Source organism: Equus asinus, chromosome 7 (genome assembly GCF_041296235.1).
Source record: "Equus asinus isolate D_3611 breed Donkey chromosome 7, EquAss-T2T_v2, whole genome shotgun sequence".
NCBI lineage: Eukaryota > Metazoa > Chordata > Mammalia > Perissodactyla > Equidae > Equus > Equus asinus.
The window spans coordinates 40,140,006-40,155,665 of NC_091796.1; the positions used below are offsets into that span (position 1 = coordinate 40,140,006).

At 32.9% G+C, this 15,660-nt stretch overlaps 1 protein-coding gene across 1 annotated transcript in view; it reads left to right on the forward strand.

Annotated features, from left to right (window-relative positions):
* Positions 1–15,660, forward strand: part of CCDC178 (coiled-coil domain containing 178) — a 351,357-nt gene that overhangs the window by 29,079 nt on the left and 306,618 nt on the right. The window contains exons 5-6 of the mRNA XM_070514525.1: positions 5,544–5,629; positions 8,101–8,301. Of these exons, the coding sequence (XP_070370626.1) occupies positions 5,544–5,629; positions 8,101–8,301 (287 nt within the window). The remainder of the gene's footprint in view (positions 1–5,543; positions 5,630–8,100; positions 8,302–15,660) is intronic.

Below are 15,660 nucleotides of genomic sequence, written 5' to 3' on the forward strand. Positions count from 1 at the left end.
TAAAAATGAACCATACAAACATTCTGAAGCTGAAAAGTACAATAACTGAAATGAAAACTAACTAGAGATGTTCACCAACAGATTTGAGCAGACAGAGAAAGAATCAGTGAACTTGAAGGTAGTCAATCGAGATCAATCAGGCTGAGAAGCAGAAAGACAAAAGAATGAAGAAAAATGAATGGACCCTAATAGACCTGAGGGTTACCATCAAGAATACAGATATACCCATAATAGGAGTCCAAGAATGACAGGAGAGAGCAAAAAGGGAAGAAAGAGTATTAGAAAAAACATTGGCTGAAAACTGCCCAAATTTGATGAAGGACATGAATCTTTACTTCCACTAAAGTCAATGAACTCCAAGCAGAACAAACTCAGAGATCTACACCAAGACACATTATAGTCAAGCTGTTGAAAGCCTGGGACAAAGATAGTATCTTGAAAGTAGCAGGAGAAAAGGGACTTATCATGTACAAGGCATCCTCAATAAAATTAACAGTCAATTTCTTATCAGAAATTATGGAGGCCAGAGGCAGTGGAAGTGCATATTTAAAGTGCCGGAAGAAAGAAATTCTGTTGAACAAGAATTCTGAATCCTGCAAAGTTGTCCTCCAAAACTAAAAGAGAAATTAAGATATTCCCAGATAAACAAAAACTGAGAGACTTCAGGTCTTCAAAATCTGGCAGACCTGGGCCAGCCCAGTGGTGTAGTGGTTAAGTTCATGCACTCTGCTTTGGCAGCCTGGGATTCACAGATTCAGATCCCAGGTGTAGACCTACACCACTCATCAAGCCATGCTGTGGCAGTGATCCACATACAAAATAGGGGAAGATTGGCACAGATGTTAGCTTAGGACCAGTGTTCCTCAATAAAACAAAAACAAAAAACCCCAAAACTAGCAGAGCTGTCCTATGAGAAATTCTAAAAGTAATCCTTCAGGAAGAAATGAAAGGACACTAGACAGTAACTTGAAGCCATATGAAAAAATAAAGAACAACAAGAAAGGTAACTACAAAGATAAATTAAAAAGTCAGTATAATTTCATTTTTATTTTGTATCTCTTTTATTTTCCTACATAATTCAAAAAATGGAGGAAACTAAAATTATAAATCTATATTAATGGGTACACACTGTATAAATGTGTAAATTTGTGAAAATGACAACATAAAGGAGGGAGCAGAGCTGTAAAGGAACAGGATTTTTTAATACTATTGAAACTATAATGATTTAAATTCAAACTTAATGTTTATGAAGTTAAGATGTTTGTTATAATCCTCAGGGAACCACTAAGAAAAATTCTATGAAAAATACTGAAATCCAATAAGAGGGAAACTAAAATAATACACTAGAAAAAAATTAACTAGAGACAAAAGAAAGCAGTCACGGAGAAATTAAAGAGTGAAAAACAAGTAAGTAATATAGAAAACAAGTAGCAAAATGGCACAAGTAACTCCTCTCTTCATCAGTAATTATTGTACATGAAAATGGCTTAAACTGTCCTATTTAAAAGGTAGAGAGTGGTAGAATGGATAAAAATACGATCCAACTATATGCTGTCTCTAAGAGACTCACTTGAGATCCAAAGACACAAGTAGGTTGAAAGTGAAAGGATGAAAAATATGTTCCATGAAAATAGTAACCAAAGGAGAGCTAATATCATACAAAATAGACTTTACATCAAAACATATTGAAAGAGACAAAGAATACTTGGTATCTTGATAAAAAGGTCACTCACTCAAGAAGATATAACAATTATAAACATATACACACCAAACAATGTAACCTCAAAATACATGAAGTATAAACTGACAGAATTTAAGGGAGAAATAAACAATTCTATAATATGAGTTTGAGGATTCAGGACCCCCACTTTCAATAATGGATAAAAGAACCAAACAGAAAATCAATAAGGAAATAGATTTGATCAGCACTAGAATCATCTAGACCTAACTGACTTATATAGTACACTCCGCTCAACAACAGTAGAAAACAAATTTTTTTCACATTCACATGGAACATTCTTTAGGATAGAGCATATGTTAAGCCACAAAACAAATATCAATAAAATTAAAAAGATTGAAATCATACAAAGTGTCTTCTCTGACCAGTGGAATGAAATTAAAAATCAACAACAGAAGGAAGCCTAGAAAATTCATATGAATATGTAGAAATTAAACAATACAATTTAATAAAACCCAATGAGTCAAAGCAGTAATCATAGGAGAAATTAGAACATACTTTGAGATAAATGAAATGGAAATACAATGTGCCAAAACTTATGGAATGCAGCAAAAGAAGTTCTCACAGGGAAATTTATAGCCATAATGCTTACGTAAAAAATAAGATCCCATATCCAGTAACTTAACTTCATACCTTACAGAACTAGAAAATAATGAGTGTGCTAAAACTAGCAAAAGAAAAGAAATAATAAAGATTAGAGCAGAGATAAGTGAAATAAAGAGTAAAAAAACAATAAATGGAATCAGTGAATCAACAAAAGTTGTTTCTTTGAAAAGATTGACTAAATTCATAAATATTTAGCTAGACTGACAAAAAAAAGAGAAGACTCAAATTACTAAAATCATTTAAAAAATTGGGGACACTACTACATACCTTACAGAAATAAAAGGGATTATAAGATAATACTATGAACAGTTGTATGCCAACAAATTAGAAAACCAAGATGAAATAGACAAATTCCTAGAAACACGTTAACTACTAAAACAGACTCAGGAAGAATTAGAAAATCTAAACAGATCTGTAACAATTAAAGAGATTGAATCAGTAATCAAATATCTCCGAACCAAGAAAAACCCAAGACTAGATATCTTCACTGGTGAATCCTACTAAACATTTAAATAAGGATTAATACCAATCCTTCTCAAATTCTTTCTAAAAGTAGAAGAGAAGGGAACACTTCCTAACTCATTCTATGAGGGCAGCATTACCCTGATTCTAAAGCCAGATAGAGACATCACAAGAAAAGAAAATGTAGACCAATGACTGTATGAGTATAGATACACAAATCCTCAACAAAATACTAGCAACCTGAATCCAGAAACATATTAATAGAATTATATATCATGACCAAGTAAGATTTGTCCCAAAAATGTAAGGGTGGTTCAACATACATAAACCAATAATGTGACACATTGCAGGAATAAAATGAAGGGAAGAAACCTATGTGAACATCTCAATTTTTGTGGAAAGCATGTGGCAAAATCTAACACCTTTTCATAATGGAAAACACTCAAAAAACTGGGCTTGAAAGGGAACTTCCAAAATGTGATAAAAGACACTTATGAAAAACCCTTGACTGACATTATAGTAAGTGGTGAAGACTGAAAGTTTTCAACCTAGGATCAGGAATGAGATAAGATGACCAATCTTGCCACTTTTATTCAACATTGGAACCCTCATACATTGCTAGTGGAAATGCGAAATTGTTCAGCTACTGTGAAAAACAGTTTGGTGATTCCTCAAAAAGTTAAACCTAGGATTATCATATGACCTAGAAATTCCACTTCAAAGGATATACATGAAACACTTCTTTGTTGTTGTTGGTTTTTTTTTGTAAGGAAGATTGGCCCTGAGCTAACATCTGTTGCCAATCTTCCTCTTTTTGCTTGAGGAAGATTCTCACTGAGCTAACATCTGTGCCGTTCTTCTTCTATTTTATCCTCAATGCCACCACAGTGTGGCTTGATGAGTGGTACTAGGTCTGTGCCTGGGATCCGAACCCGCAAACACCAGGCTGCCAAAGTGGAGTGCAAGAACTTAACCACTACACCACTGGGCTGGTCCCAAAAGATTTCAAAACAGATGTTCAAGGAAAAACTTGTATACAAATGTTCATATTTTCAGTATTCACAATAGCCCAAAGGTGGAAACAACCTCATTCCTTCAAAGGACTAATAGACAAAGTGTGGTTTATCTATCCAATGGAATATTATTCAACCGTAAAAAGTAATGAAGTTCTGATACATGCTACAACATAGATAAGCTTCTAAACTATTATGCTAAGTTAAGGAAGTGAGACACAAAAGATCATTATTGTATGATTCCATTCATATGACATATCCATAGTAGGTAATTCCACAGAGATAGGAAGCAAATTAGTTGTTACCAGTGGCTAGTAGGAGAGGGAAAGGAGAGACATTACTTAATAAATGGAGGATGTTCTTTTGAGATGATGAAAATATTTGGAACTAGCTGGGGATGATGAGTGTACAACATTGAGCATACTCAATGCCATTAAAGTTTACAGTTCCAAATCGTTAATTTTATGTTATGTGACTTTTGCCTCAATAAAAAAATATAACAATTAAAACAGAATTATACTGGTCCAAAAATTAACTGAATTTTAGAGTACAATACACAAAAATAGATCTAATTATGTATAATAATTTACTATATCATGTAATTGACATTACAAGTCAGTGGGGAGAGCATTATTTCACAATGGATGCTGGGAAAATTAGTTTTCTCTTTTTAAAAGCAAACAAACAAGAAAAAATACATTACATTATTCAACAAAGATATTTAATAATACAATTAAAACTAAAGGAAGAAAATATGATTATTTCCCTCACCTCAGAATAGATAGGCTTACCTAAGTTGTAGAATAGCAATTAGACAAATAATATGAAATATTAAATGGCAATATCAAATGGTAGTCAAATACAAAGGAAACAAAGTCATGTAACTAAAGCAGCACAAAATTTTATGACCTTATTTTTATAAAAATTGAAATATCACTAGAATTTTATATTATATCTGAAAAGAGTGAATTAATGTGGATTATTTTATATTTTTTATGATTTTTGGTGTGTATACAACTTTCTTTAATTTGTAATTTCTAACTCTTCTTTAATAAGAAAACATAATAAAACTTAATAAAAATGAAACTCCCTGTTTTGTTGTTGATGCTGATTTTCTTATAACTTTTATCAGAGGAAAAATAATTCTTTTTAAATTCAGTAGAAATCACTGTAGGATTCAAGAATTGGACTAGAGAAATAATGAAAACTATTTCATGATTCAACATAAAGAACTTTAGCTAGAAAGATTCTTTAGAAAAGAAATAACGTTTTAATTTGGACATTTTTCTAAAAACTTTATTAACTTCAAATCTGAAATAGTATTTTGCCCCTCTTAATTTATTTTGGTTTCCCAGAAACTGCTAAACCGAAATTAGAGCAATAGCTCATTCAAATTATTTTCAATAAACTTTGTTTTTCTGGTGGCAAAGCTCTCTAGGAATGACCACTTTTATTTAAAAAAAAATACTGCTTTAATATCCTCTCAGAAATTTTTAGGTCATTGGTAACAAATTTTAAATTTCTATTAATTTACCGTAAAATATAAAGCTCTTTACCTATTAGAATTTTGCTATATTAATCTCCTATATAGTAGAATTAACATATATAGTAAGCTTCACCACAAACATTTAAAATTCAATGTAAGAGCATCACCTAAAATTTGTTTTACTAACTTTAAGTATGGTCCTCCGTTATTGATTGGTTTCTTCTTTCCCGTTACACAGGAGCAGCGCTGCTTCCACAAAAGACCTGAGAGAAGACTGGGGTATTGTTACACCAGCGAAAGAAGTCAAACCAGAAGAAGAGAGAGGTAGAGTTGTACCTCATACTTAGACAAGTGTAATTGTATTTAAAAACTCATTGACTTTTCATATAATATATTTCTAATTTTCACAGTAATTACATTAAATAGTTTTATAATGCTTATGAGTGTCTAATAGAGGAAAGAACCGTCTATATTATTTGGTTAAACATTTATTCAACGAGTTTTTATTAATCACTGTTATACACCATGTGCTTCTCTAGGTCCTGACTATATAATGATCCCTACCTACCTCTCAAAAAGCTAACTATTGTTCAGTTCTGTCCAGTAGAACTTTCTGTGATAATCAAAGTGTTCTGTATCTGCACTGTCTGATGCACTAGCTACTAGCCACATACAGCTGTTGAGTACTTAAAATGTGGCAAATGAGAATGAAGAGTTTAACTTTTAAAGTTTAACTTTAACTTACATTTAAATGTAAATGGTGACATGTGGTTCATGGCTACAATATTGGACATCATAGCTCTACCAGATATATAAATAAAGATTAGTATTCTTGTCACAATTTACAAAATGTAAGCTAATTTATATACTGGTATAAAATTTGTGTTAAAATTACCTCACCGTATTTGAATATATTCTTGATGTTATGTTAAACACCTTCTCCTCTCCTCGCCACAAAAATTTGTTAAACACCTTCCTTTAGTGAAAGATAACTAATAAACTCAAGACTTTTTGAAAGCATGAATATTTTGTTATTCAAAGTTGTCATTCATAGTGAGGCTCTGTTTTTATTGTCCTTTTCACAATTTATGTCTACAAGGAAGAAGAAAACCTCATTCATTACTTCTTAATTTTTCAGATAAATGCCAGAAGAAAAAATTAATATATTAATGGGCACAATAACAGTTACATTAACTACAATTATGTTTATTATAAATATATACATTTGACTCTAAAATACAAGACAGTATCAGGATGAGGAAAATTTATTGTAATTAAGTATTTATGCTAAAAAAATTTGAAAGTGGTTGCTGACTTAGTGTGAAACGGTAAAACTAATTGAGATGGTATTCTGGAAAAAAATCGAGAGAGATATTAAATACAATGAGTTGGAGGCCCCCCAAATTATATACACAGCGTTTATTTTAGAATCCTATCATAGAAACAGTATAAAAGAAGTCTCGTACGAACATAATGGATATCTTTGTTAAAACACATGTATATCCAATCAGAAGTGCTTTAATTTTAAGTGATATTGACTTCATTGTGTGTTCCAGACTGAGATCTTGTTATATAAATTGAATGGATCATAAGTTAGCTGGAGAACAGCATGTTCAATGTGTGCGTGTCATTAAGAAACAGACAATTAAGAATATGAAGTGTTCAGGATGTGGTGGAATTTGAATAAAAGAAGACAATAGACCAAATAATCAGAGACCAAATAAAGGACCAAACCAGAAAAAGATAATTTTTATGCATTACAATAGGGAAACCTGTTTCTTAAGAATTCTTTTCAGGCAGCATACTGAATTTCTTTGACCAAAGTATGCGACAGCTAAGCTTGCTCTTTTAACCATTATGTAATACTTAGCTTCTAGCAGAAAGTCATTGTCTTTACTGTCCAAAGGCAAAACAAAACAAAGGTCTTTCAGTTGTCTTTCTTCTTGATCCACTTTTGCTGTTTTTCCTCCAGCCTCAGCTCTTTGGGGGTTTTACCTTTCTTGACCCTGTGTTTGTTTGTGTCTTCTTGTCGTGTTACATTTTGGCAAAAGTCAGTTTACAAGTCTCACCGTGGTGGGGCCCATATCGGTCTTCCTTACTGATCTATCTCCAGGGAGAAAGCACATTGCCTACAACATAAGGTGCTCACTCCCCGTTTTTGCATAAATAGATGAATGAATACCCATGTTAATCATTTTGTTAACATTAAACCATATCATTCCAGATCTGTGAACCAGGAATCACAAATATCTCTCAATAAAGGAGTTAATTTGTATTATAACTGAATAAATAGCATCTGGAAACAACAATGAATTTCAAGCAAGGCTAACTAGGGATGTTATTTTCTGATAAGACACAATCCTTTGCATCTTGTTTCTAGGAATCATCTGAGGATTTTTCAATATTTATCTGATGCAATCATTATGATTTGCTTTTCTCATAGAATGGGAGGGAAACACAAGCATAATTTAAAAATAAAACTCTATAACACAGCTTCTGAATAGAACATATTTTTTTCCTTCAGATAAAATGATATTATGCATGAAGATATTGGTTGAGATTTAGCTATTCTAATTACTTTAAAAATATTTGTTTAAAATCTTTCTTCAAAGGTTATAATCAATATGACTGTATTATAATAAAACTGTCTTTAAAAGGCTAATTCATTTTTCTAAAATTCTTTTATTAAATATGTATATAGTAAAAAGAATAGCGCTACAGCTAGTACCCATGTTCCTGCCCCCTGGTTTGTAGGCTCATTCATTAACAAATGTAAATACTGTTCCTATTTTAAGATGAAAAGTGTCCAGAATTAAAGCAGGAAATGGAAACATTGCTCTCAGAGGCCATCCATCTCATTAAAAGTCTTGAAACTGACCGTGCAGAAGCTGAAGAAGCTTTAAAACGACACAGATCAAGAAGGAAAAAGATTAACATGAAAATTGATTCTTGGTCAATCTGGAAACTTCAAGAAATCCCGTTAGCTGTGCAGAAAGGTAATAATAAGGATTTTTCATATTGCCATTTACTTTGTTTGAGAGGCGTGGATAATCAATTGAAGCTCTGAATAAAAAAATTACCTCTGTTTAGAATGAATGTAAAATACTACTTTGCATCCAGTGCACTTTTGACACATGCTGTAAGTGATAATGCTGAGCTTGCAGACATAAACGGGGACTGCAGTGAGCAAACCCGGACCTGCTGTCACTCGGTATTTGTTGGAAACTCCATGAGATTTATGGCACCCAAGGAGCATGCAAACATTTGGCAAATATTTCCTGTAACTGACTACAGTATTTCAGTTACTAGAAATTTAGGAATTTAAAGTGATTGCCCGTTGATGTCATTAGCCACATTTTTAAAACTAGGAAATCATAAGAGTTCTAAGTGATGTTTTGGGAACCACATGAATCTGCTTTTGAGAATTCAATGGTAAGTTTTCTTTGGGAACTTTGGCAGGTAATGAAACTTAAGATGTTTCCAAGAGTCATGCAGTTAACAAATGTTTAATAAGGAAATGTTATCTTTTAGACTTCAGAGTCAGGGACCTGTGGTAAAGTACCAAACAATCAAAAGGTATTGGACTTTTTATTCTCCAAACACTGTGCCTATCAAACACGCCTGACTACCTGATTCTGGAAGTTTTTGCACTCTCATAGGGTAAAAATTTTAATTCGGGCTTCACGCATTTTATAAATGGGTTATATTAGGGTGCCCATATAACCTATTTAAATCAAGACACCTTTGAGAGAAAAAGAAGAGTTATTAATTATTACTCTGGGACAATGGCCATTAATTTAAATTATGTGTCAAGCTGAACCCATACATACACCTTTGTTATAATATTCTAAGTCTTCTAAAAACTGTAGTCTCCAAAGTGGAGTATACACATTTCAGGGAGTTGCAAGAAAACACCAGAACTCTTATTTATATTTTTAAATTTTATTCTTTTTCTAATTTTTTTCTAGATGATTTGGGTTTTAATTTTTTTTGTTGCATCTGACAAGATACAGTTATCTGATAGTTCCTGAATTATGTTATTTTAATAAAAAAAAATTGAATGTAGGTCCAATGGCTGCTTCCTCCTTTTAAAGTAACACTGGGCTCACAGCTTGAACTCTCCATTTGTCTGCTGCTTTCTGGAGCAAAACTCTGGAAGCAGGGATGAGCCCAGAGCCTAGGCTGGGAATGAATTTAATCCAGCCTTTGTCTATGCTCTTTGTTACCCTTTATGAAAGAGTTAGCTGTAAAAATTATGCAAAAATCACTCTGAACTCAGGTAAGACTAGACCTTTTTCTACCAACACTTTAAAGTAATGTTTTTTCTAAACTATTTGGTGTCTACAGCTGTTTATAAAAATAAATAATTCAGGCTTGGAGTGAGCTCTGATTCACAAGGTTTTTGAATATAGTTTATGATGTACATACTCCACTGATACAGTAGCATAGGTATGTAATTTGTAAATACATACATGCATATATATTGGTGTTTTGAGACAATTGAGGCTACAATAGGGTCAGAATAGGCATCCTGGGAGATTCTGGATCCCAGCAGATTCTTGAGCAGATTCGTATTCACATCCACAAGGAGTCATCTGCAATTTTCCTGACTGTTTGGGAGGCCCTTCCTTGTCAGTAGTAATAGAAAAGTCAATGTTGAGGGCTGATTTTATTTAAGTTTTAGTGATCAATCTGTATATAATTTCATATACCCTTTATAAGAGTGCTTAGATATTATAGTTTTGGGTCTAGGTGGAGTTCTACTTAAGGAATTACCAAAAATTAAATTGAGATATGTGCATGCACATTCTAGGTGCCTAATAAATGCATTTTGAATGATGGAATACAGTCTTATAATTAGTGATAATTTATTGCTTGGGTTGTCTTTTATTCAATACTATTAAGACTCTACTTAACTGAAATTTATGTTCATCTGCTTTAATTTAAATAGCTAACGCATGCACTGAAATTTAAATTCATTATTACTATATATTTCTTAACTTAAATGCCTTCTTTTTGTAACATATTCTTGAAAAGTAATGTGCTTTCAGGAATATACTGCCATTATATTGATATATTTAGCATACAATCTCTAAATTTCATGAATTTCTTTACAAATTATAGAATTATATATTTTTAGAATCTTTAGATTGTCAAAAATCTCTAGCATATGATATGTGACAGGAAAAACTTTTAATCTCATTAACAGCCTTAATATTAAGTATGTCGTATGTAGAAGTTTAGAAAATTTTTTTTAGCTAAAATTAAGGAAATTCACTTCTTTCTAGATATCTTATGGTTACTTCTCCAGATCCATCCACCCCCTAACCACTCTTGTATCTTTTGTTTTGTGGCCCATGAGGCTGATTCATAACAGGCAGCATCAAAGATACGTTTTGCACTTTCTCTTTCTGCTGGGTTCAACCAATGGGAATCAGTGAGTGGCAAGGGACCATGGGAGATAATGGAGAAGAATGAGGCTGGGATATTTATACCCCTGACTACCTTCCTTTCTGCTTAGGCTCTGCATCCCCCTCCCCAAAATGACAGCCCTTTGCACCCAATAGGCAGCCAATCATCTAACCACTGCTTCTTCTTTCCCTACTAAAAAAGATAACCAGAAATAAGTTTTTCATCGTGAACAGGCTGCTATATGATCCTACAAAGTATAAAATTGGATGTGCATAATGATGTTTCCTTATAAAATAAAACAGTACATATGTTACATAAGCATCTGAAGGCTCAAATAAACTGACTCAGATTCCCCTGGTATTCCCATTGTGCCTGCTTCTGTAGATACCCTGTCTTTCCCTTGACGTACATTTATGGCTCCATGGGCCCTTCCCTATGACCATATAACGGAACAGAAAAAAAATCACAGCCATGGTTTATGAATGGATTTGAATGGTATGTTGACCTAATTTGGGGAGCTGCTGTATTACAATCTTAATATGGGAGAGATAGGGGCAAATCACTTTGAAGGAGAAATGGCCTGAAGTATAGATGAAAAGTGGCAAAAGGGATGGAATAGTGGTCAAGGAGTTGGAAAGAACATGAATGTAAGACTGGTGAAAATAAGTGTGGGAGAGTGTTTTGGCCTTGACCTTTCAGAAAGGATGAAGTGTGAAGATAATTGGGTCCCATATAAATGCTGAAAGAGTACCTTTACTATGGAGGAAGATCTCAGGAATTAATAGAATGTTAAATCTTCTAATTTTGTTTTGTTTTACATTGTTTTGTTATGTGAATTAATCAGTCATTACTACAATAATGCTTTGTAACAAATCACTTGGAACTCAATGGCTTACACTAGCATTTTTTTTTCACTCATGAGTCTGTGGGTGGGCTAGGGAGGCTGCAGATCCAATGGGCTTGGCTCAAGACTGTTGGGTTCAGGTTGGCTTCATGTGTCTCTTATCCTCTTTGGCGAGCACCTCCCAGGGGTATGGTTTTCACATGGCAAATGACAAAAGTACAAAAGAGTGAGTCGAAACATAGGATGCGCCTCAAGGTGTTAGCTAGAGACTGGCATACTTTCACTTTTACTCATATTCTCAAGTCAAAATAAGTGACACGTCCAAACCAAGAATCTATGTGACAAGAACATATTTCTATCCCAAGGGGGAAGATAGTAAACAACAAGTGAATCTCTCTTATCTTGCTTCAGATGACCCTCCCTGATACTGAGTTGTTTTTACTATGGTTTCTACACATTTTATAGTGATCTCATCTTCATTTGTTATTATTTTCTATAGAAATCAGTAAACCTTTGGCTGCTTTTTTTTTTTTTTAAAGATTTTATATTTTTCCTTTTTCTCCCCAAAGCCCCCCAGTACATAGTTGTATATTCTTCGTTGTGGGTCCTTCTAGTTGCGGCATGTGGGACACCCCTCACTGTGGTTTGATGAGCAGTGCCATGTCCGCACCCAGGATTCGAACCAACGAAACACTGGGCCGCCTGCAGCAGAGCACGCGAACTTAACCACTCGGCCACGGGGCCAGCCCCTTTTGGCTGCTTTTTTGACTCTACTAGGATCCTATGGGTTTTACTGGTTCTAGACCAGTTATCATATTAATTTCTTAGCTAAAGTTTTAATCCCTAAATATTCATATATTTCAAGTTTGGGATTTTTATTTCCTTTAGGTCATTCTTTTTCTATCCAGGTCCCAGTTAATGAGTTTTCTATCCATGTGCATTTGTGTAGGTCCAAAGCTGTCAGCATATTCTTAATAGCTAATTCAGTTTCTTTACTGGTTTTAGATTTCTCCTGTTTTCTATTTCTTCTGGAGTCAGGTTTGATAATTTGTGTCTTCTGAAGAATTTGTCCATGTCATTTCACTTGTCTCATTTGTCAGCATAAACTAATTCATAATATTCTCTTATAATTACTTTAATTTCTCTAATAGCAATAGAGATGACATTTTTTTCATTCTTGATTTTAGTAATTTCTACTTTCTCTTTTTTTCTTGGTTAGTCTGCCAAAAGTTTTGTCAATTTTGTTGATCTTTTAAAAAAGTCAATTTTACTTTTCTTCATTGTTTTCCAGCTTTGATATAATCAATTTCTTTTCTGAGTTCCTTTCTCTTGCTTGCTTTGGGAATAATTTAACCCACTATGTCTCTTTTCATGAAATGAAAGCTTTGATTATTTACTTGATACTTTTCTTCTTTTCTGGAATAGGCATTTAAAAGCTATGAATTTCCTGTACTTGTTGCTTTTCATAAATGTTCATATGCTGTGAGTTCTTTTGTACTTAGTTGAAAAATATTTTGTAAATTCTCTAGTGATTATTTTTGGGCCCATAATTTATTTAGAAGTTGCTGTTTAGTTTGTAAATATTTTGAGATCTTCACAAATTTCTTTCTGTTGATTTCTAATGTAATTTTTTTCTGCTTAGAAAAATTTTTTAATTCTTTCAATCATATTATTATTTACGCTAAAAATTGCCTAGCATTTTATCTATCTGGAGAATGTTCTGCGTGTGGTCAAAATTGATGTATATTCAGCTATTGTTGGGTAGAGTGTCTATAAATATCAATTAGGTCCAGTTGTTTGATAATGCTGTTCAAGTCTTCCGTCTCTGATTTTCTGCATAGTTGTTCATTGAGTTGTTGACAGTAGGGTATTAAATCCCCAAGTATGATTTCTACTATGAAATCAGAGAAGAAACAAAGGATATCAAAGGTCTTTTTCCAATTGTCAAGTTGTGTCATGTATTTTGATTTTCACAAATCATGTAAAATACCCTGGCAAACTTTCAATAAATTAAGAAATGCCCTGAGACTAACATTTAAGTGTGGAATGGGGTTTTTTGGCAATAAGCAGGCATCAATTAAGTCTGAACTATTGCTGGAGGCAAAAATGATAATACTGAGGCTGTCCTACTTTGGGCACATCATGAGAAGGCAGGATTCTTTGGAAAAGACGATAATGCTGGGAAAGGTAGAAGGCAGCAGGAAAAGAGGAAGACCAAATATGAGATGGATTGATTCCACAAAGGAAGCCCATTGGCATGAGTCTACAGAAGCTGAGTAGGGCTGTTGAGGACAGGACATTGTGGATACCACTCATTCATAGGGTTGCCAGGAGTTAGAGCCAACTTGATGGCATGTAACAACAACAAAGGCATCAATGTCAGATTCAGATTTGAAGGAGTCCCTGAAATCCTGATATCCTCAAGTCCCCATTTTGATATATCTATTTGGTACAGGAGACTGGAAATAAAGCCTAAGGTTCACCCAATGACAAAGTTAATTAGAAGTCATGACATGAAAGGTCCCCATCCGTAGCATAAATGTGAATTGTGAATAAACCTGTTGCTTAGATTCAACAGCAAAGAAAGTTGCTTGTTTCACTTAGTCAATGGAGGAAAACAAACAATATTCCTTGAGAATTCGTAGCGTACTGACCTAAATAGGTTTGTGAGTGAAATTTCTGCTGTCTGTTGTCTGAAAATGGTTACATGGAGAATGTCATTTAAAAGTTCCGTGGGTTGGTAGTAAAGCCAGGAATCTGCAGGAGCAAAGAGAGATTTTTCTCTGGAAGACTAAAACTTCAATCTAGGCACCAGGGAATTATCTCAGATGAAGTTCCAAGATAAGGAGTAGCTCAATATCAAATATTGTAAAACACACAAAGATCCAGATTCAATGAGTGTGAATCAGTAGAAACAGACAGCAGAATTTTACTCAAAAAGTTTTTGGATATTGGATTACACATGAGATTATAAAATAAATGTGCTTAATATGTTTCAAGGAATAAAAGAGACAAATTTGAAAATAAGAACAAGGACTAAGAGACTATTTTTAAAAGAAAGCAAAAATGGAAATGAAAAATATATTACTTAAAATTAACTCAGTGGTTGGTTAAATGGTTTATGAGAATAAAAAGAGAAAAGTAATATTTAGCTGTAAAATTTGAATAAATTGCATGGAATACATCACAGCCACACAAATAGAAGGAAAATATACGTAAAATATTTAAAAGCATGGAGTATAAAATGAGAAGAAATAAGGAATATCTAATAGAAGACCATGATGGAGATAATAATAGTAATACTTAGTAAAATAATGACTGACTTTTTAAAACAAAAATACTACTGTCTAACTGGTGAGGATAAAGTAAGAAAGTGATGGTGTCAAACACTGCACGTATTCAAGAAATCAGAACACATTAGGAATGAATCATTAAAAGTATTATTAAAATTATCTTCACATATGTGAGAAAAAGTTAAATCATTACTTAAAGGGAAATCAGTAGCTTTTGTTACATCAAAAAGGAGAGATTCATAATTATTGAAATATATGAGTTTAGAATTTAGAAGAATAAAAGCAAAATAAACACAAAGAAAGGAAGGAGAAATCAATAACAAAATGGTAAGATAATAAAAATTTATAATTCAGAAGATTTGCAAAGCTAGATGTTGGCTCATTAGAAAGAGAATAATGAAAAAAGAGAATAATGGAAATGGTTATTGCTAGATTTATACATTTTAGTTTGTTTTAATTTTGCTGTTGTGAGATTATTCTATTTTCAACATAATTGATTTATAAAGATTAATATTTGTTTTGTGTATTAATTTTATATGAGCTATCTTATCAATTGTAATAATTTTCGGTTGATTTTTTATTTGTTTTGCTATATTATTATGTCATCAGAAAACAATAATCACTTTTGCCTTGTCCATTCTGATATTTGTAACTCCTATTTCATCATTTTATTTCTAGGTGGTTTTGGAAGGCCTCTACTCTTGTGATTTTTCTTACTTTGGAATTACAAAGAGTGGTTATATATAACCCAGTATCGACATTGATTATAATAAATGGGATTTGTATAAAACTAATTATTAACTTAT